Raw genomic sequence first — 21572 nt, 5'->3', positions numbered from 1 at the left:
CAGAACAGATGAGAGGATTGGCCTGGGAGTCATTAAGACCTGAGTTCATATTCTTCCCTGGATACAGACTAGCTATGTTTATCTGGCCAAGGCACTTAGCATGTATAAATAGGTAAGATTTTCCATACTAATGAAATCCTAAGTCCTAGAAGAAACGAAAGGACTTGATAGTCAGTCAATACACATTAATCACAAGCGCTAATTAAGAGCTTTCTCTGTACCAGCCATTCTGCTAAGCCTGTGAGGATACAAAGAAAGGGAAAAAACATTTCTGTTCTCAAGGAGCACGCCTTTAAGTAAATTGGATGGAAGAAATGTAGAAATTCATGGAAGGAAGAGGCACTTACCACCCTGAAAAGCTCACTTAAAAGTAAGAAGCCTTTCATTCTAGTCTTGACTTTCTCAAACTGTAGAATCTTAGGAAAGTCATTAAATTATTGGTCTAAATTTCTTTATGTGTAAAATGAGGGAATTAAACTAGATGATCTTTCAGATTCTTTTTTTCCAGCTCTAAAACTGCATGATTGCAAGTGAATGATTTAACAACCATCTGAAAACCACTAAAACATCCCAAAAGTGACATTTAAAGAGTCACTTTTTTCTCCACTTTCCTCAACTTCCTTCCCAAAACAACCCTATGAGCTCCCCATGAATACTGTTTATAGACCCTATAATTGTACTGAGAGCTTCTTCTCCTTAAATCTCCTTTGCTGTCATACCATCCTAACACGGTTCTTCATCCTAACTGTTTGTCTTTTTGGTGAGACACTTGGGGTCAAGTGAATTTGCCCAGCAGCACCCAAGTCCTCCTGATTCCAGGGCTAGTGCTTGATTCACTGCATCATCCAAACTGCCCCCATCATTTCTATTATAATAATCTACCCTGGTTATCTCATCGGGGACCTGGTATCACCACAAAAGGGGCCATATTCTGTATTCTTCCTCTACCAGATCCTCAGAGTGAGACTGCTGTATAGCTGGAGAGTTTTTCCTTGGTAATTGCCCAATAAATACTAAATCAAGATATAGTGACGAGTTTATATTTAATAAGAGGTATAGATTCAAATTTTCTCAAGAAATATGTTCTAATGACTAGGAAAGTTATTCTCATATAAGAGGAGTAAATGATTCACTACAAGAAGATGCAATATGCAAAGTTTGTAACTCTAAAGCAGTAAAGCTGGTTTTCCATGTGGTTAATGGAAAACAGCCTCAGTTACATTAGGTACTACGTGGGTAGTGGTAGAAAGAGCAAAACCATAGCAATTTAGAAAATATAAGAGGTAGGCAACCATGAAAGAAAGTATAGTGGAGTGAGGAATATAACCAGTTAGTTGAGAAAAAACAAGTAGTTGGAATAGTAAAAAAATATAAAACCGGGCAAATGAGCAGGTGGCTGGAGTGATTCAAAAGGTGAATGTGAAGGTCTAGAAAAATGAGGCAATGATGTATCATAGAGAATGTGAGTATTCAGGTTGAATGAGTAATTAATGGCATTTCAGATAATTAGAAAAAAAACCTTTTCATTCCAAGACGACTGTTTAGCTTCTTGAAGCAGGGTCTGTCCAAGCTTAGTAAAATGCCTGCCCTTTGGTAGGTACTTAGCCAATCACTGCTTGCTTCCTTGATATAACACGATCACAAACTACCTGTCAGAATTCCTCACACATAGTAATACTTACCTGAAAAGCTGATAGCATGGAATGTACCTTTGTATGTCTGAAAGGAAAAGAGTATTTTTATATCAATTGAATTAGAAATTCTTAACACTGCATTAATGATCGCAAATTTTCCCCCACAGCACAATCTTAGCCTGCTATAGTTTCACTGAATTTAAAGCTATGTTTACTCTAATTTCATATTTTGGTAAGGTAGCTATTATTATTAGAGATGGCTTTTATATTCTCTCCATATTATATTCTGTGGTTGCTTAATAGATATTAAATTCCATGGATGTGTTGATGCTTAGAAACTATACACAAATTAGATGGATCAATGCCTGGTTCTCAGGGTCCACAAAACTTAGGTTCAAATCCTACCTGAAGGCAATTCATTGAGCCCCTCAGGGCTCCAGATATGCTCTAAAACTCTAAATTGCAAAATCAGCACTGACTCAAATTGGTAGAAAGAATTTCCTCACGGGAAAAGTCCCCTAAACTTACCAAATCACTAGTTTGTACCGCACAAAAGATGCATTAACTTTTTTCATTAAAGCAGAGGTTAACTATCTGGGTAGGAAAAACGTCAAGAGAAGTCTAAAAGCTAAACTAGTTTATTTCCAACTCAAAAGCCAAACCAAATCTAAGGAAAGGGAGTGAGAGTTGAGAAGAAATAATTATAGATATGATCATCTCCTTAGGCATACATTTATGAGAAGTTACACAAGAGGAATGCTGTACTGAAAATTGGAAACCGTGTTTCATCTCAAATCTGTCAATAACTATCTGATCATGACTTGGCTTCCTCTTCAAAAAAATAGGGATGATATTTGCACTCTATACTCCACAGGATTTTTGAAGAGGACTTTGTAAATCCTCAAGTACTATGTAAATAATGACTATTCTTATTCACTAAACATTTAATAAAAGCCTACCATGTTCCATTCACTCAATACAAGCCACAACAATCCATGCTCTCATATTCTCCCAGTGGCTTCCATTGATGAATCTCAGGCAAGTCTAATGGCAAAGACATGGTGCACTGTCACTGCTCTTGCTACAATGCTGCACAATTTACAATCTTGAACTAAAATATAGGGAAAGAAGGTCCTTCTTGGACACCAGAAAAACTATATTTTATCATAATAAAATAATTTTAAAGCCATTCAATTAAATCCTGCACTGTACTGAATTTAATACCATTGGAGGTGGGGGAAAAAGGAAGAAATTGAATTTTTAATGAAATGGAATATTACCAAGCTTTTACAAAGAAGACAAGTTGTGTGGAAATTCTGAAATACAAACAGAAGAATCAAGAAAAACAGAAAAAGATAAATACAAGAGAGCAGTAATAAGGTATTAAACAAGGATGAAGTGTAAACGTTCTAAAAGAGGGAGATACTAGAATTCTAAGGGGGAACATAACATCACCAGGGGTCTAGAAAATGTCAGATAAAAAGAGGGCCTGGTAGAAATTTTGATACAATATAAAAGAATAAAAGGAAGGGGAAAGAATACACTGTGGGTAGCAGTGAGGTTGGGGGGGTAGAATGGGAGAGAAAGGATGAGGAAAAGAAGTATAACATGCAATCAGGATGCAGTTATAAGACTACAAACAAGGGGGAATGGGATCCTCATTTTCATCTGAACTGCTCAAAAGAGGGAAGAATACAGAAACAGTTTCCCTCAACAAGGAAACAGGAGGGGAAAGAGAGGGGGGAAATAAAAGGAAAAAGAAGGAGATTTAAAAAAAATCTAACCGAAGGGTGGTTCACACAGAGGGGCTTAAAAGGAAAGAAAGCAATCTGTGATTCAGTTGTTGGGGAAGGAAAGAGAAAAGGGGCAAGGAAACAGCAGCAGACTGTAGTACCTATAGCACTGGGACTGAGCACATTCTTTGCACAGCCCTCTTCTTTATAAGAAGAGAACAAGAAACAAAGAAAAGGGAAAATATAATAGAACAGAATGGAGAGAAATACATAATTAATAACTGTGAATGTAATGAACTCACCTATAAATTGAAGGAGGATAACAAAACAGATGAGAAAGCAGAATCCAACAATATGTTGTTTACAAGGAGCACACTTGAAAAAGTAAGATTCACAGACAGTTAAAATAAGGAGCTGGAATAAAATCTATCATTCCTCAGTTGAAGTTTAAAAAAAAAGGATAAGGTAACTATCATGATCCCAGACAAGGCAATAGTGAAAATAGCCTTGATTAAAATAGTGTTTTGTTGAAAAGCAGCATAATGAATTAATATCAATACCAAATATATAGACCAAATGACATAATATTTAAATACAGAAAAGTAAATGAGTTAAAGGGAACAATAAAACTATAATAGTGTGAGATGTCAAGGTACCCTTCTGAGACATAGACAAATATAACAAAATAATAACCAGGAAAGAACTTAAGGACCTGAATGCACTTTAGAAAAGTTAGATATGATAGAAGTTTGGTGGTTACTAAGTGGGAATAGAAAAGAACAGACATTTCATTGTATGTGGCATCTTATAAAAATTAACTGTCTTAGATAATAAAAAGGCAGAAAGCAGAATGTTAAACACATTTTAAAGACTACAATCCAATAAAAGTTATGCTGGAGAAACTATTAAAAATTAAATTGAGACCAAATATCTTAACCTAAAAAAAGGTCAAAGGACAAAGTATGAAGGGATACTCAGATTGGAAATGTGACCTATGACTCCATAGAAGACCTGAATAAATGAAAATGGAAAAAAAAAGACCTAATTATCCCATCTATCCCACGGGAACATCTGCATGTGACCCTATGCCATCCGTGGCATTATGTCTTCTTTATTATTTTTCTATATAATGTCAGATAGACATGAAGGAGAGTGAAGCTGGTGCCTTTGTACAACCCTGTCTCACTTAAATTGCATTCATCTGCAAGCCAAGGTATCACACTCCTGATGTCATTGGTCCTCTTTGAGAATGAAGGACAAATCACAATCTGTGAGCAGTACTAGCTACTACTAACTGGAGATCCAACTAGGCAACTCCAGTTGGGCAATGTTGCTCCCTTCCTTCCTTCCTTCCCTCCCTCTTTTTGTCCACATAAGGAATCATACCCTTACATGAGAATACTATACCCAAAGTAATATAAATGTTGATCACTGAAACTCCATATGATATCTTTGAGTTTACAGGCTAGATCTCTTTCCCCTCCCTTCCCTATAATCTCTTCTATCATTTAAAAAAAAACCCACAATTTTTGCCCCATATAGTTTCATTTATGATTTCTTGAAATACAACATTGGAAAACCAGACTTAGATAAAATCCATTGGGATTCAAATGGAGCTACATGACCATGCCTTAAACCTAAATCATACTGGCACTCACTGATTGGCAATAATAGGTAGAAGCTCAAGCCTCACTTGTTCATGGTTTGGGCCCCGATGATTCAGTGAGTGTAAATAGCAATTGTTTCTGTTTCGGCCAGAAATCCTGAGGAATTTCCCCTCTCAAAATGATTTTTTTTTTCCTTGACTAGGTAAAAGAAGCAATTTCTTAGCCTTAATCACTGATTGGGCCTTGCCTCAAACCAACTTGAGACCTTAGTTTAAAGATCTTCGTTTTAAAAGGACAAGGACTGCCACCACATCCAGGGCCAGCTCAAGTTGTTCTGATCTGCATCTTGCCACTGAACCCAGATGGTTGTTAAGGTGAGAATGAGAATAGTAACTTTGCACAGTGCTGTCTCTCATTTAAATCCAATTCACTTGCAAGTCAAGGTGTCATATTCCTGATGTCATTCATCATCTTCAAGAACAAACAACAATATAACAGATGAGCTGGACTAGGTAGGGTTGGTGCAGGGGTCCAGGATGTCACTTTGTCCTAAAGCCATTCAGGACAACTGGCTCTTGTAAACTCATCCTAATAAAACCTATTAATAACTAAGCTGGTATGTATAAGCCTTCCTTTCCTCAGGATCTTAGTATTCTCTCAGAAAGTATGTTACCCTATAATTAGCATAATTAGTGCCTAATAGATTCTGCCTCCTTACAATCACAGAAACCACCAGTAATTTCATTAAAATAATAACAACAAGTCATTACCAAAATAGTTCTTAAGGGGAAATTTCTATCTCAAGACTTTTATCATTAAAAGAGAAAAGGGACAGATCAATGAATTGGGAATGCAACTTAAAAAAGAAAACCATCTACCAAAAATGATTTTATATGGCTAGAAAAAATAACAACAAAATTCATCTGGAAGAATTAAAAGGCCAAGAAGACCCCAGCTTTTGGGATAAGAAACTTATTTGACAAAAACTGTTGGGAAAACTGGAAAACAATAGGGCACAAACTAGGTTAGATCAACATCTCTCACACCATAAACCAAGATAAGGTCAAAATGGGTACGAGATTTAGACATAAAAGAAGACACCACAAACAAATCAGAACAACAAGAAAAGGTCTGTCAGGCTTATAGGAAGGGAAAAATTCATAACCAAATAAAAGATATGGAGCATTATGAAATACAAAATAGATCATTTTGATTATATTAAATTTAAAAGCTTTTGTATAAAGAAAACCTAGCAGAAAGCTAGGAAATAAATTTTTACAGCAAGTATCTCTGATAAAGGCCTTATTTCTCAAATATATAGAGAACTAAGTCAAATTTATCAGAATATAAGCCATTCCCCAATTGATAAATGGACAAAGGATATGAAGAGGAAATTTTCAGATGAAGAAATCAAAGCTATGTACATATATATGAAGAAATGCCCTGAATCACTTTTGATTAGAGAAATGCACATTAAAACAACTCTGAAGTACCACCTCACACCCCATTATATGGGCTAATATGACAAAAAAGGAAAATGATAAATATTGGCAGCAATGTGGGAAAATTGGGATACCAATGTATTGTTGGTAGAATTGAGAACTGATCCAACCATTCTGGAGAGCAATTTGGAACTATGCCCAAAAGGCTATCAAACTCTGCATACTCTTTGATCTAGTAATGCTATGACTAGATCTGTATCCCAAAGAAATCATTAAATAATGGGAAAGTACTTACATGTGCAAAAATATTTATAGCAGACCTTTTCATGGTGGCAAAATATTGGAAACTGATGACATGCTCATCAACTGAGGAATGGCTAAATAAGCTGTGATATATGAAGGTAATAGAATACTACTGTGCAATAAGATATGATGAGCAGGAAGATTTCAGAAAAACCTGAAAAGATTTGTACAAACTGATAAAAATAAAATGAGCAGAACCAGGAAAACACTGTACATATTATTAGTAACACTGCATGATATGACTCAGCTTTTCTCAGCAAAACAATGATTCAATACAAGTACAAAGGACTCATGAAGGAAAATGTTATCAACATCCAGATAATGAGCTGATGCAGATCTGAGCATATTTTTTCACTTAATTTATTCTGACATGAAATGGATAAATATTTATAAAAATATAAAAGGCTCAGATTAATATGACAAGTGAAAGAGCACTTAAATTACCCATTTTTAGAAGAAGAAATTAGACAAGACACAAATGAACTCAAAAAGAAAACAAGCTGAAGGACCAGATATAACATAAATGGTAGGGAAAATGAGGAAAAGGTGATTTCTGTGATGCAAATAAAGCCTTTCTACCTTAACAAGGGAAAGTTAGACCAAAGAATATTATACAACTATATCAACATGAATTTTTAAAATAAAATATGACTACAGCAACATATCACAAAAGCTATGACAAGTGCAGAGCTGGTTCAATATTATAAACAACTGATGAGAAGTAACAAGAATAACAACAAATAACATGACTATATCAACATACAGAGAAAAAAATTTTTGACAAGATAAAACATCCATTCCTGTCAAAAAACACAAGTGGAACTCGCCTTCCTAGAAGTAGTATCTAAAACTAAGAGGAGCATTACATATAATAGAGATAAATTAGAGTCCCTTTCTATGAGACCTCGAGTAAGTCAAGGAGGTCCACTATTTGACACAGTGCTAGAAGTGCTAGAGCTAGCAATAAATAAGACAGGGAAGTGAAAGTGAAAGAATAAACACATTTAAAAAACAAACAAAATTATAGTCTTTTGGATATCAAATGATTTACTTAAAAGAACAGTAGAGAATCAAAATGAGAAATTAATTGAAACCACTAATAGCTTCAGCAAAGTTATAGAATATAAAATAAATCCCCATAAATCATTAACATTACTATCTATTACCAATAAAACTCAGCAGGAAGAGATAGACAAATTCCATTTAAATTGACTACACATTGAGAAAAAACATTATTTTCTTATATTCACAACCAATTTTATATATGAGGCAAAGATCCTCTTTTTTTTACTCAATTCAAAACTCAGTTTTTCAAGGACATTTCTGACAGCCCCAAAATTCACCCCATCTAGACCATTTTATTTAGGTGGAATTCTTACAGTAACCCCACTCTGGCTCAAATTCAAGTAGGAATGAGTAGAGAATAGATTCTTTTGTATAGATTGCTAGAGGCAGAATGATCTAGAGCGATCAAAGTCACCTCTCCCAGCCCCTTACAAGAAAAAGCCAACCTCTCCTTATAATATTCATTCTCTTAATTTTTACCTTCAGGGACACTCCCTTTTTGCAACGGTAATTAAAATATCGAGGAACCTCCATTCAGGGTCTTTGGCTACCAGAGAAAACACTGACCTCAATTTATTTATTATTTGCTAGCATAATAGATAAATTTACTATTACCAAGAAACTGTCTTTCATCCATAATTCTTTCTGTTCCTTTGGCCTCAGTTTTCTCTACTTTAGCCAAGCTCTGCCTAAACTTTTAGATGATGAATAAATGAAGAATGCATTAATTTTATATGTGTTCTCCATTTAAAAGTTTTTTTATAACTATTTTTAAATATTTTAAAAGAACACTTAAATTTTTTTAACACATACATAGCACATAATACAGACTCACCAACCACACAAACAGTTTCAATCTCAGTCACTGAAAAGCCTGGATCATCTGTAATGGTGTCCTTTATGTCCTCTCTTATTTCTCCAAGAAGAAAACCTTCCTATAGGGGTACAAAAAAGGAGCAATATGTAAAATAAACTGACATTTATTATTCCTTTATTCATTAATTCGTTCTAAACCTGAGCACCTACAATATACTTTGTACTAAAAAAGATACAAAAGAGCACCTTAATTGACCTAGTTGGAAAGACAATATGTCAAAATGAATGGCATGGCCAAGTATTTTTAAAATTGTGATAAGAAGATTAATATGGATTGTGTTAAGGGAGATTATCATCCATCTCTTGCCTCCAACCACGAGGGTATCCCAAAGTTCTGTCCCTAGTGCTCTCCTTTCTGTGATCTCATCAGCCCCTATCACCATCCTAAAGTATCATCTTTATATATATGATTCATAAAAATAAGTTCACCCAATTCTAATCTTTTTTCCTCCATTTGAGTCCCAGAAATTGCCTTCCTGGACATCTTAGGCAACTGAGTTCAATACAACCCAAACAAATTTGATTTTCTTCCCCTTTAAACTCCAAACTTCCCTATTTCTGTTGAAGGTATCACGAATAAGCTTGAAAACAGTATTGATGACTCTCTCCCTGCCACCCTTGAGTCTCTAATTTGCCCACCTTTTTCAGTTTTATCTCAACATCTTTTTTATCCTTACCCTTTTTTCCCCCTCATGTTGTTCCTACCCTATTTGGGATCTGTATTAGCTGACTGCATGGACTGTTGCATAACCTAATCAACCTTCTTATTTTCCTTTACTCCCTTTTTTCCATTTTCTATTCCCACAGCTGTCAAAATAATTTCCCCAAATCACAGGTTTAATCATTCTAATCCCTGTTAAAAATTCCCAATGGTTTTCAATTGCCTCAAAAGATAAAATACCAATTCAACCTGGCATTTAAAACCCTTCAGTCTGGCTCCAGCCTAACTTTCCAGATTTATGTCACATATATATTATACACTAGCTTAAATGGCCTACTCTCTGTTCCCTGAACTTAATGCTCTATCTCTCACCTGCATACCTATGAGCAAGCTAATTTTAGAATGCTTATTTTCCTTCCATATTTACTAAGGGGCCACTTTCTTTGTGAACTTTTTCTTGATTCCTCTAGTCATTAGCATTCTCTCCCTCCCTCCCCAAATTACCTTGTATTTATTTCTGTTGACATGCTGTATGTCCCACTAGAATCTAAGTTCTTTGAAGTTCTTTTAACTAGCTGTTAAAATTAATTATCTAAATAATCCTGAAGTACAGTTTCCAAGTGGAAAATGATTTAACAGCAAGGCTAGCAAGTTGCCATTAATTCCTCAGTAATTAGTGACAAAGAAACGATTTACAGAGCTTTAGTTTAAAACAGAAAAGAGGAATTAAAAAAATTGGAAACTTGTTTTGAACATAATTCAATTGGTTAAGACAGATCATCTGAAGAATTCCACATGTTGAACATTATGGTTTACTTGCCATCCAGGGGAAGGGTTGGGGGGATGGGAAGAAAAAAATTGGAACAAAAGGCTTTGCAAAGGTGAATATTGAAAAGTATCTATGCATATGTTTTGAAAATAAACAGCTTTAATAAAAAAGGAATCTACAACTCAATAGACTTAGCTCTTCTTAGTAATTCAGTGTTTCAAGACAATTCCAACAAACTTTGTATGGAAAATGCCATCCTTATCCAGAGAGAGAAAATAATGGAGACTGAATGCAGATTGAAGCATACTATTTTCACCTTTTTTCCCCCCTTCTCGTGTTTTTTCCCTTTTGTTCTTATTTTTCTCTTCCAACATGACTCATATGGAAATATGTAAAAAACAAACGTATATATATAAATAATATATTTTTAAAGGACAGATCATCTGATTAGTTTGCTTTCCCCAGGCTTTCTTAACCCAAATTCTCAAAGTGAGATTGATGGAGTGCATGGGGTACAACTTCTAAGGGAAATATAGCAGTAATCCTGAGACCCCTTGACCCTAGTGTTATTGTTCTAACATCAATAATTCTAAAATCTCTTGGTCTTAGGAATAGTATAGTATAGTCCTACAAATATTACTGTCAGATAAACAATGTGTTGGTCAGTGATAACCAAGTTCCTGAGACAATAGTGAACAAGCCACCCCTCAAACCTACCTGTAAGCCATAAAATTAGCAAATAAGTAACATGAAGCTCCTTGTCTCTCTAACTTTTCCTCTAAGTTTATCTTCTTGCTCCTGGTACTTTGCTAAATCATTTTGGAACTTAGCCCACTTCAGGTTCAAACCTGCAAATTCTTTTGAGATACCTCCAGACATCAGTCTTTCTCTCCAACTTTTGGGTCTCCTTTGAACCTCAACATTTGGTGGTCCTATATGGGGAGAATCTGGTCCCCCCTGGCTTCACTCCTTCCTTGTCAAGGTAAGTCCTCCATTCTTTTCTCCCTCTATCTTATAGCTGAGACATCCCAAGCACCTAAATGCTCATCTGGGTTGTCTTGAGCTCCATGCTCAGTAAATTTTCCTCGATGGGGGATGCCTAGACTTGGAGATTCTTGCAATTTCCAGCAAAGTTCCTAGGGAACCTTTGCCATCTTTTCACCCTCCCTGAGATGCTTGAAAACTCAAGGTGCTATAGAATGGCTTTTGGCAAAGAACTAATCTTTAACACCTTTTTCACCTGGAGGAAAAAGTCCATGGCTTTTGGCAAAGATGGGACAGTTCTCTACCATGTCATTTGTGTCTGTGTCTGTCTCTGTACAGATTGTCTGTGTCATTTCTGTTCTGTAAGCTAGATTTTGTTACATGGAAAGATTTAAAATGCAGCCAGCAAGATAAAACTTCTATGTTGTAGAATGCTGAGAAAAATTACTGTAGATCCTTGACTCCCACATTAAAAAGGGAAAAGCCAGACTTTTTTTTTTCCTGTGGATCCCGGTTCAGGCTAAGCTGGGGGCTACAGAAGTAAAGCTATCTAATTAAAGTTATAGAACCACTAATATAGAGGATTCTCAAGGTTTTGAGAGCAATGATTAAGGAGTTTGGCAATCAGTCATTTTAAGATTACAAGAAAAAATTCCTGAGACATTGGGGATAACTCCAGGAACTTACCCTATTCTGAAAGAAGGGAGTGAAAAGGAAATAAAGAAAACTACTAGATAAATAACAATTTTTTTTGCTAACCCTTCCTTGACTCCTATCTTGTCCAAAGTCTCTTCTATTCCACTGGAAAAGCACCCCAGAAGGTATTAAGGGGCCCTCTGATTACTCAGTATGCTTTACTCACCAGAATTGGATCAGATTAAGAAAAAAGAGTGCTAGAGAACTGGAGGGAAATTCAAATTCTCCAGCAGAAATGAAGGAAGCAGCAAAAGCAATGGGGACCTCACACAACCTTGCCCAAACAAGTCCCCAACCCAGCTTGGGGCGAGGGAGGTAGAGTGGAGGGGGGGTCAGCCCCCCTGGTGAGCATTCCCTGAGTTCTGGCACCTAAAACTACCGTCAAAGGGAGATCCTGGCATCAGTCACTCCAGACTCCAGCAGTTTCTCTACAGCAACTGCTTGAGAAGAATCTGGGTGCCCTGGCAGCACCCAACATGGCAGTGTGAAGTAAGAAAACCAGTCAACCTCTGCATTTGAAGCCTACCATTCTCTGTTTCAGTTGCAGATATTTATTAGCTATGTAATTTATGGCAAATTATTTTTATCTCTGCCCAGATGTCTGATTTGTAAAGCGAAATAATGGTTGTTGTGAAGATCACATGATTGCAAAAATTCTTAGCATAAAGCAAATGCTAAATGAAAGTGAATTGTTTTATTGGATATAATTACTTCATATTTGATTACTTTATATGGGTTTTTAGATGTGACCAACATACAACGCCAATGTTGAGATAAATAATTTGTGTATGTGTGTATGTGTAATTTGGAAGCAAATTCAACTAAATTAAGGTTACCACACCTGAGCTCCCCAGGACTCGGAAGACGGTGTGTAATAGAATCTTTCTCTTTGTTCCCTCTTCCTTCCTTCCCTGACTACAGCAGAGATATATGGATGAAGGGGTGAGAGGGAAAGAAAGAAAATATACTCAGTTCAGTGAAATTTGTTATTTGGGATATGATAGTAAAAGCAGTTTTAAAGAGGTTCCAATCAAAGCCCACTAAAGGGCTATGTAGGCTGTAATTTATTTTCACTGATAGTGTTAACAAAAGATTTAAAAGTTTGGGAACTTTAAGAAAACAGAAAAACAGTTCGCTACAACTTTGCTTTTTCATTATCTGGAGTCAGACTTCTGGGGCCCTATCAATAAATGGTTTGTGTGAATTGGAAAATAACCAAATGACAATTCAGTTTGGAACATTTAATTAGAATTTAAGGAATCTCATAAACTAAAGTCAGTTTTAAAATCTGTTCTATCTCAATTTTAAGAATTGTCTTGCTTTCTCCCTAAAACAAAAGGGAAACTTATTCAAGGGAAGAGGGAAGTTGACTCCCTCCTCCCCCCAGATCTTCCAAAACTGCAATAGCTTGGGGACAGAATAAACTGAATTAAAAGAAGGTGGAAAATTTATTTAGCTCTGCTAACCTTGTTTTATGTTTTGTAATTGTAATGTAGGGAATTAGGTATTTCCACATTTGCTAGAAAATCAAGAGGAAATTACAGCTAAGACTATTTGGCTATTGTGAAATTCTAGGATTGTTAACTAAATTATTTGGAGTTACCGTCATCAACTTAAACCTAAAATTGGTAATTACTTTGTGTGGAACAAGAAGGATGAGGTGAAAGTCTTATCAGTTTGCCTTGAAGTACAAGGTTGTGCAGCACCATTTTTTCCCTTCACAGAATGGGGGAGGTATCAAAAGCACAGCCCACAAAAAAAGAAAATTAAGGATAACAACAGAATTCCTGTCACAAAGTTCATATGAGAATCAAATGGGATAACATTTAAAGAGCTTTGTAGACCTTAAAGTATTATTTATATATAAATGACATTTTATTATATACACACACACACACACACACACACACACACACACACACATATATATATATATATATATATATATATATATATATATATATGTTATAAATAATATAAGCAGAGACTATCAGAGTAATTATGGGTTACTATTTCATATTTTAAGATACACTAATAGGTTCTCTGTCAGTTCCTCTTAATTTGTAAGCTTGCCAGTTTTCTTGAAGCCATCAGGGTAAGCAAAGTCATTAGCCTTGAAAAAGGAGCTTGTTTGGGATGTATTGTTCCCCCAAAAAGGAATATGTTTACTAAGAATCTATAAGCTTGTTTAATGAGTGATCCTTTGCAACAGGATGAGTTTAAATATATTAAACAAAATCTCCTGTGTGCAAGTCTTGGCAAACTTTTAAAAAATATCTCTAAACTGTATAAATAAGTATACACATATTGGATTTAACATATACTTTAACATATTTAACATGTATTAGACTACTTGCCATCTAGGGGAGGGGATGGGGGGGAAGGAGGGGAAAAGTTGGAACAGAAAGTTTTGCAAGGGTCAATGTTGAAAAATTACTCATGCATATGTTTTGTAAATAAAAAGCTATTTTAAAAAACCCACTATTTTCTCATGTTTGGAATAGGAAAAAAAAAAATAATGGATCTAGCCATAAACTGTGATTAGTAGAATTTGCTATTAGAGATAAAATCTTTTGGGGATTATAACTGATATTCTTTTGAGTTTTGAATTTGGGTATAATTGCCTGATGGATCATTAAGTCAGTAGCCCACTATTCCAGAAAAATATCATAAGTTGCTCAGAGGGATGCCTTCCTGAATTGTCACAGATGGAGGTTTTATCTGGCCAAGAGCTGGGAAAACAACCTTAATCTCAGTTCAAGGTTGGATCCTTCTGATTCAGATTCTCAGTTCTGTTTCTTTGCCTCCCACCTTATTATTCCTGGAGTCTGGCTATGAAAAAAAAAAAAAGCTAAGGATGCTTTATCCTGTTGTCATGTACATGCTCTCAGGCTGATTCCTGAAGGACCTGTTTTGATGCTATGATAATCATTTCCCTGCTTTTCCTCTTATAGCAAATTTCTATACTCAGAGCTAGTGGTCAGTAGAAGCCATCAGCACAATACAAGTATGGAAGATCTTGCTATTCTCAATCTGAAAATATGTAGTCATTATATCTTAAATAATTAGATAAATGACTAGATATATACCTGTATGAAATTAGGTTCCTATAGTAATACACTGCCTATGGAACCTGTTATTCTATTGATGATTGAATCAAAATCTGAAACATCTTCGCCTCTTTTAGAAAACTGTATATTGATGAAGGGTGTTTTGACTCAGTCCCTTGGACCTGATTCTAGGCTGTTGCTTACTTCTCAAAGCAACTTAATTAGGTGCTTTGGGATAACTCTCCTGCCTTAGAGCAATGGCTACCACAGCCCTTCTAAAGGAAGAAGCCTCCAAGCTCACCTTCCGCCAATCACTGGAGGGTCTAACCCCGCCCCCACTGACTTCAGGGTATCTTGGTAGCCAAAGGTCATCAGAAACTTGCTATGGGAGACTAACCAGGTATCAGGCTCACCTGCTAGACACCCCCTCTCCGGGTGTCCCACACTCTCAACCCTGGCACCCTGCTCCCTGACAACACTCAGTCAGGAGACATCATTCATAATTGTGAGGAAGCTTTAGATTCTATCTACTCCAGTTACCCTGACTTGAGGGACATTCTTCTCAAAACCCAGATGGTGAACTGTTTACAAATGGATCTAGTTGGTTCGAAACCAGGAAAGGTTATTTGGCACCTCAGAGGCAAAGACCTTGCAATCCCTTGAGAAAAATCCTGAAGAGGCTGTTAAACCTCCCTCTATCCTGAAACCCTTCCAGAGGAGGGGTTCATACCAAGGGAGAACTGACAGTTTGATTTTACACCTATGTCCCCTTCAAACTACTTTTGTTTTTTGTCGAAATCTTTACTAACAGGGTAAAAGCCTTCCCTTGCAAGACTGAAAAGGCTGAGTTTTTGCTAAAAGAAATCATAACTCATTTTGGCCTGCCCAGCTCTTCACAGAGCAAGGCTTTCATTTCCCAAATGACCCAAGCTATGAGTGAGGCACTTAAGATTACCATCTCCACTCTGAATGCCATCTTCTCTACCCCGTGCTTAGCACTTTTAAACATTATGGTGCTTACATTCTAGGCCACCTGAACATTAAACTGACTGGATATGAGACATTCATGATGGCCTCATCTACCTCCCCATCTTCTTCTGGGTGGGGCACATGGCAACTCTCCCTAGTAACCCCCATGCTAACTCCATTTTTGTTGGGGTTTTTTTGCTCATTTTTGGCCCCTGAATTTTTAATCTACTTGTAAAATTTCTTTCATTCTCCAAGCTCTATATCCCTTTAATCTCAAATTAATTTGGGTCTCAAACTATTTAAGAGGGGAATGATAGGGTGCATCTTCTAGGGGAAATATAACAATAATCTTTAGGCCCCCTGACCTTAGGAAGGCTATTGTTCTAACAATTTGTCTGTTTATAATAACAACATATTATATAAATAATAATAGTCTCCCGGTCTTAGAAATACTATAGTACAGTCCTACAAACATTGCTGTCAGATAAACAATTTGTTGATCAGTGATAACCAAGTTCTTCAGACAATAGTGAACAAGCCACCCCTCAAACCTACCTGTGAGCCATAAAATTAGCAAATAAATAACATGAAGCTCCTAGTCTCTCTAACTTTTCCTCTAAGTTTATCTTCTTGCTCCATTGGCATTACAATTATAAAAAACTTTACCCTTTGATTTGGAGATGGGTTCAAACCTGCAAATTCTTTTGAGATACCTCCCGACATCAGTCTGTGTCCCCAACCTTTCGGGATCTCTTTTGAACCTCAGTAAGATGATCCCAGGAGTCCTTGCCCTACAGATGATGCCTTTTTGTAACTAAAGAGCTGACTGGGAAAAGGAAACTCGTGTGTAATTAGCCCCATCCCTCACCTTCCTACCACCAACCTCAGAAGAAACTTTACTCAACTTAGATTTAACTTCTAGCTGAAAAAAAAAATGATCCATTGGAAAGAGGAACTTAATCCCCAGTTTTCTCCAGCTTCCAGAAAGGGAAACTTAGCCTTTAAAGAGAATCTTATACTCCTATGATTATTTTCTTCCTACAGATATTTGTCTTACTCAAAATTATGTGCTTAATGATAAAGAGTTGCTAATCTATTTATTTATTAAATCTATATGCAATCTAGACTTAAGAGAATGTCTATGTTATCTGGCTTAGCTATTAGGGCTAGATTTTCCTAAAGAAAGGAGCTTAATCCTACAATCAAACTAAAAATAAATCAAAGTAATCAAAGTAATTAGTCCTTTTCATAGCACAGTGCTTGCACATAAGCAGCTCTTCATGTTTACTGAAGTAGAACTATAAGCTGAACTCTGAAGGTAGGATTTAGTCAATCAACTAGAACTTAGAATGTATCACTACATCAATCACATGCCTACCATATGCCAATCACTGTGCTAAGTGCTGATAATATACAAAATAAAATATTTTTGCTCCCAGTAGATCACATTCTAATGGGGAAATGGACATTCCTGGTAGGAGAAAATCTATGTGTTAAGGTTTTTAAAATCAGGAATGAGTATGTCAAGTTCAGAAAATCCTATGATACCTAGTCTGGCTAGAGGGTAAAGTTCCTGGCACATGAGCAGGGTGAGCTTAAAGGATGGAGAGACCAGAATGCCAGGAGTTAGAACTTTATGGTCAAAGTAATGAGAATTCACAGGAAATTCTTGAGGTATATCAATCAACAAGCAGTTATTTATTAAACACCTACTTTGTGCTAGACATGGAGATTAAAAAAAAATCTAGTCCATGCCTTTAAAGAATTTAAAGAATAAGGGGACAGCTAGTTGGTGTAGTGGATAGAGAACCAACCCTGTAGTCAGGAGGACCTTAATGTTTCCTGGCTATGTGACCCTGGACAAATCACTTAATCCCAAATGCTTCAGAAAAAAAAAAAAGAATAAAAGAATTTAAAGAATGAATTAAAATTAAATTAAATTAGAAGAATTAGAGAATAAATTTAATTTTAATTTAAAGGATTTATAAAGATTATGTAAATTACATTACACATAATATACTGATAAAATTATATTATAAATATAATTAAATACACATTACATATAAAATTTATAAAGAATAAATAAAATTGGGGCACTGGAGGGAGGAACTTGTAGAAGGGGGGAATTTTAAAAGTATCATATACAAGATGGTGTTTGAGTTGAGCTTTGAAGGACACTAGGGATCCTGAGAGGCAGATAAGGAAGAAGTGAATTCTAAGCATTACAGAACAGCTGGTACAAAGACGAAGACAGAGGGAGAATGTTTAGAGGAACTGCAAATAGGGCAATTTGGCAGAAAATAGGTTTCAAAGTGGGGAGTAATGTGTAATAAATTTGAAAAGGAAAACAGAAGCAAGTTATTGGCAAATTTTGCAATTTATGTCAACCTGAGGAGTTTGTTTTTGATCTTAGATCCCACTGAAACTTTTTGAGCATCAGAGGGTTATGTTCACATCTATGTTGGATGAACTAGAAAGGAGAAAGCCTTGAGTCAATCAGTCTAGCAAAGAATTCCTGAACTAGCTGGGGAGCAGAAAATGGACAAAAAAAAAAATTTTGATCATCTTTTATTTTAAAATCAGTCATTTCCAACCACATCCTTTCTTGCCTACCTCTCCAATGAGCTCTTCCTGACAAAGAAAAAGTTACACAAAAGCAATTGATATGGCAACAGCATATACAATATTCCAAACCCACAGTCCCCCGCCTCTCCAATGGAAAGAATGTCTTCTCCTGGGTCAATTAAATTGATCATCATTATTAGGTGTATGAGCATTACTTCTACATTCACATCATCTCTCACAAGACTTGGCAAATGATCAGATTTTGGAGTTGAGGAAGAGTAAATCATCAAGGATGGTTCATAAATTTCAAATTTGGGTTGAATGGAAGGATGGTGGTGTCCTTGACATAAATATCAAAGTTAGAAAAGTAAAAATGACAGGATTATGTCTGTTTTAGAAAGTTACTCCATCTGGAATGAAGGGAAGAGATGGTGATAAGGGGAGAAGTGTGCTGTTTAAAGGGAAGGATGGCTATGAGAACCAATTATTTGAAATGGGTTACAAGTTTTCACACCACACTAATTTTTTTTAATCAAAGAGGTATGCATACTCCTGGAAATTTAAAATAAATGTACACCTAGGTCTATAATCTCTCACTTTTATAAAAGGGCCAGTGTTTTTCAGTTGCTTAGTTTTATCTTTTAGCAGTTATTTTCTTAATTTCACAACAGGCAAAAAATAAAATAAAAAACTTAGCATTTTTACAAATCAAAATGTGGTAGCCAAGAAAAATTCAATGTCTGACTTCCATTCTCAAGTGTTCTGGGTTGGTTCCAAGAATGTAACCTGTAAGGGAACCTTATTAAGGAATAAGAATCTATAAGGGAGAGAGAATGCTAATGATGTTTTTCAGAAACTTTCTTTTGAAAGACTAGGGAAAAGGTAAGATAAGAGCCATTGCTTTCTAGAGCCTTCACATTGGGGTGATTAAAATATCTTACTTTCTAGAGCCCCAAAGTTGGGGTGACAAAATGTACCACTGCTTTCTAGACCCCCCAAGCTGGGGTGATTAAAATATCCTGCTTTTTAGAGCCCCCCCAAGTTGGGGTGACAAAATGTACCATTACTTTCTAAACTGCCCCACTCTGGGGTGATTAAAATACCCTGCTATCTAGAGCCCCCAAGTTAGGGAGCAATAAAAATTAAAGCAGCTGGGAGCCCCCCTCACTGGCATAGAAAGGACTTTTGGAAAATGGGCAAATATATGTTATTGGATGAAACAATGGATCATTCCAGCTATTATGGAAAGGAATTTAGAACCATGCCCTCAAGGTCATTAAACTGTGAATCCCCAATTATCTAGACCAGTGGTTCTCAAACTTTTGTTCTCATAATCTTTATACTATTAAAAATGATTGAGAATCTGTTCAGAGTTTTTTTTTTTCTAACCTGGGTAGTATTTATAGATATTTACCACATTAGAAATAAAATCTAACTTTAAATTTGAAGACTCTCTGATCTCCAGGAATCTCTAGATCACACTGAGAATCACTGATCTAGACATACTATTCCTAGTTATTACTCCCAAAGATGTCAAAAAAAAACAAGAAAAAGATACAGCTCCAGGCAAAGAAAGGAAGCAGAAACTAAATGGGAATTGCTCAATGTGGGAATTGTTGAACAAATTATATAGCGTATGTAAAAATGGAGGCAGAGATTTTGAGAAACCTGGAAAATTTTATATGAACTGATGCAGAGTGAAATGAGTAGAATCTAACGAATCATTTATACAATAACATCATTATAAAGAAAAATCCGTTCGAAGGGCAATTTTTATCCCTGACTAAAAGACGCCACCCATTCTCTGGACTGAGATGCGGAACGGGTCGGACATTTTGAGATGGCGCCAAAGCAGGTTCGTTTTACTTGACAAGGAATCTTTTTTTCCTTTTTCTTTTTTTGGGTCTGGGGAGTGGTGGAGGGAGGACATGTTAAGACTACACAAAATTTTGGGAGTATAGGGGATTGTGGACTGATAACCCTCCCCCCCCCAACGAGATTAAAATACAGCCGGAAAATATCTGACAAAATAAATAAAAAGACAATAAAACACAGAGAATGTTCAAGTGTGATTTTCTAAGTCACAATGCAACCCAAGGCTCCCCCACGCTCCGCTCAGAGGCTTCAGTTTCTGTCGGAGTTGAGTACCGCGGCCACCGAGGCCACCGAGCGAGACATTGGTAGCAGTGTCCAGAGAAGGATCCTGTAGCCCCACGGCCTCACAAACCCCGGAGCATCCCGCCCCTCGGCCGCACAGGCCCGGAGAATCCCGCAGCCCCGCCCGGGAGAATCCCGCAGCCTCCCGCCCCTCGGCCGCATAGCCCTGGAGGATCCCGTAGCAGCGCCGGAGAATCCCGCCTCACGGCCGCACAGCCCCGGTGGATCCCGCAGCCTCCCGGTGGATCCCGCAGCCTCCCGGTGAATCCCGCAGCCCCACAGCCAGCCATGCAGCCCTTCAGGATCCCGCAGCATCAAGGCCAGCAGACCCTCCGTAAAACCAGAAAAACCTAAGGGAGCAAGGGACCCGCCCCTCCTATGGGCGCCCCTCCGCCCCCACCCTTCGGCGCTCGCTCCCTGGCCGTGGCCTTGACTCCTCACGGCCTCACCGTGTCGGTCTTGGAGTTAAGATGCTGGAAAGCGAGCGCGCTAAACAAGAACCCCGAGAGCGTCGCCGAAGTCTCCTTGAAGTCCATGCTGCCGTTCCTCTCTGGGCCCAAGTCGTTGAGACACTACACGCGTCTGCAACCTCTTCCCACGTCTCTTCCGGCCGGCGCGAGCACGTGAGTTCAGAAGGCGCAGGTCCGGTGCGTGAGCGCCCAGCGAGAGAACGGAGGCGACGCGGGCTCTAGCGCGTCCTCTGCAGGTAGGGGGGCGGCGCGAGGTCCAGCCTTCCCTTTTTCTGCGAGGGCGGCGCGAGGTCTAGAGCTCCCTCTGCCGGCTGGGGGTGGGACGGGCTCTAGCGCTCCCGCTACGGGGGGCGGGCTCGGCACTAGGTGGGGCTCTGCCGATGCCTGCCGATGCCTGCCGATGCTTTCCGATCCCCCCCTACGGGGGCCCCGATGCTTTCCGATCCTCCCCTACGGGGGCCCCGATGCTTTCCGATCCCCCCTACGGGGGCCCCTTTTAATGTCCTTCCTCATCCGAGGCTTCCTCTTTCCCTTGGTCACCCCGTTTGATTTCCAGAACCTCTGGTGGGGTACAAAGGGCTGCTGAGTAAT

General features: G+C 37.6%; 1 protein-coding gene across 2 annotated transcripts in view; it reads right to left on the bottom strand.

Moving 5' to 3' along the window:
- LOC127542604 (BRCA1-A complex subunit Abraxas 1-like) overlaps positions 1-21163 on the bottom strand; it is a 31169-nt gene extending 10006 nt beyond the window's left edge. Inside the window, exons 1-3 of one of the 2 annotated variants that reach the window (XM_051968339.1) lie at positions 20961-21163; positions 8620-8719; positions 1683-1719 (exon numbers count right to left, since the gene is read on the bottom strand). In XM_051968339.1, the coding sequence (XP_051824299.1) occupies positions 1683-1719; positions 8620-8719; positions 20961-21047 (224 nt within the window). In that variant the 5' untranslated portion in view covers positions 21048-21163. The remainder of the gene's footprint in view (positions 1-1682; positions 1720-8619; positions 8720-20960) is intronic. The other variant, XM_051968338.1, reaches the window with a different exon arrangement.
- Positions 21164-21572: the final 409 nt, after the last annotated feature.

This window comes from Antechinus flavipes, chromosome X, assembly GCF_016432865.1.
Source record: "Antechinus flavipes isolate AdamAnt ecotype Samford, QLD, Australia chromosome X, AdamAnt_v2, whole genome shotgun sequence".
NCBI lineage: Eukaryota > Metazoa > Chordata > Mammalia > Dasyuromorphia > Dasyuridae > Antechinus > Antechinus flavipes.
Note: the sequence above shows the minus strand (reverse complement) of the source record. Positions and strands in the feature narration are given on the sequence as shown.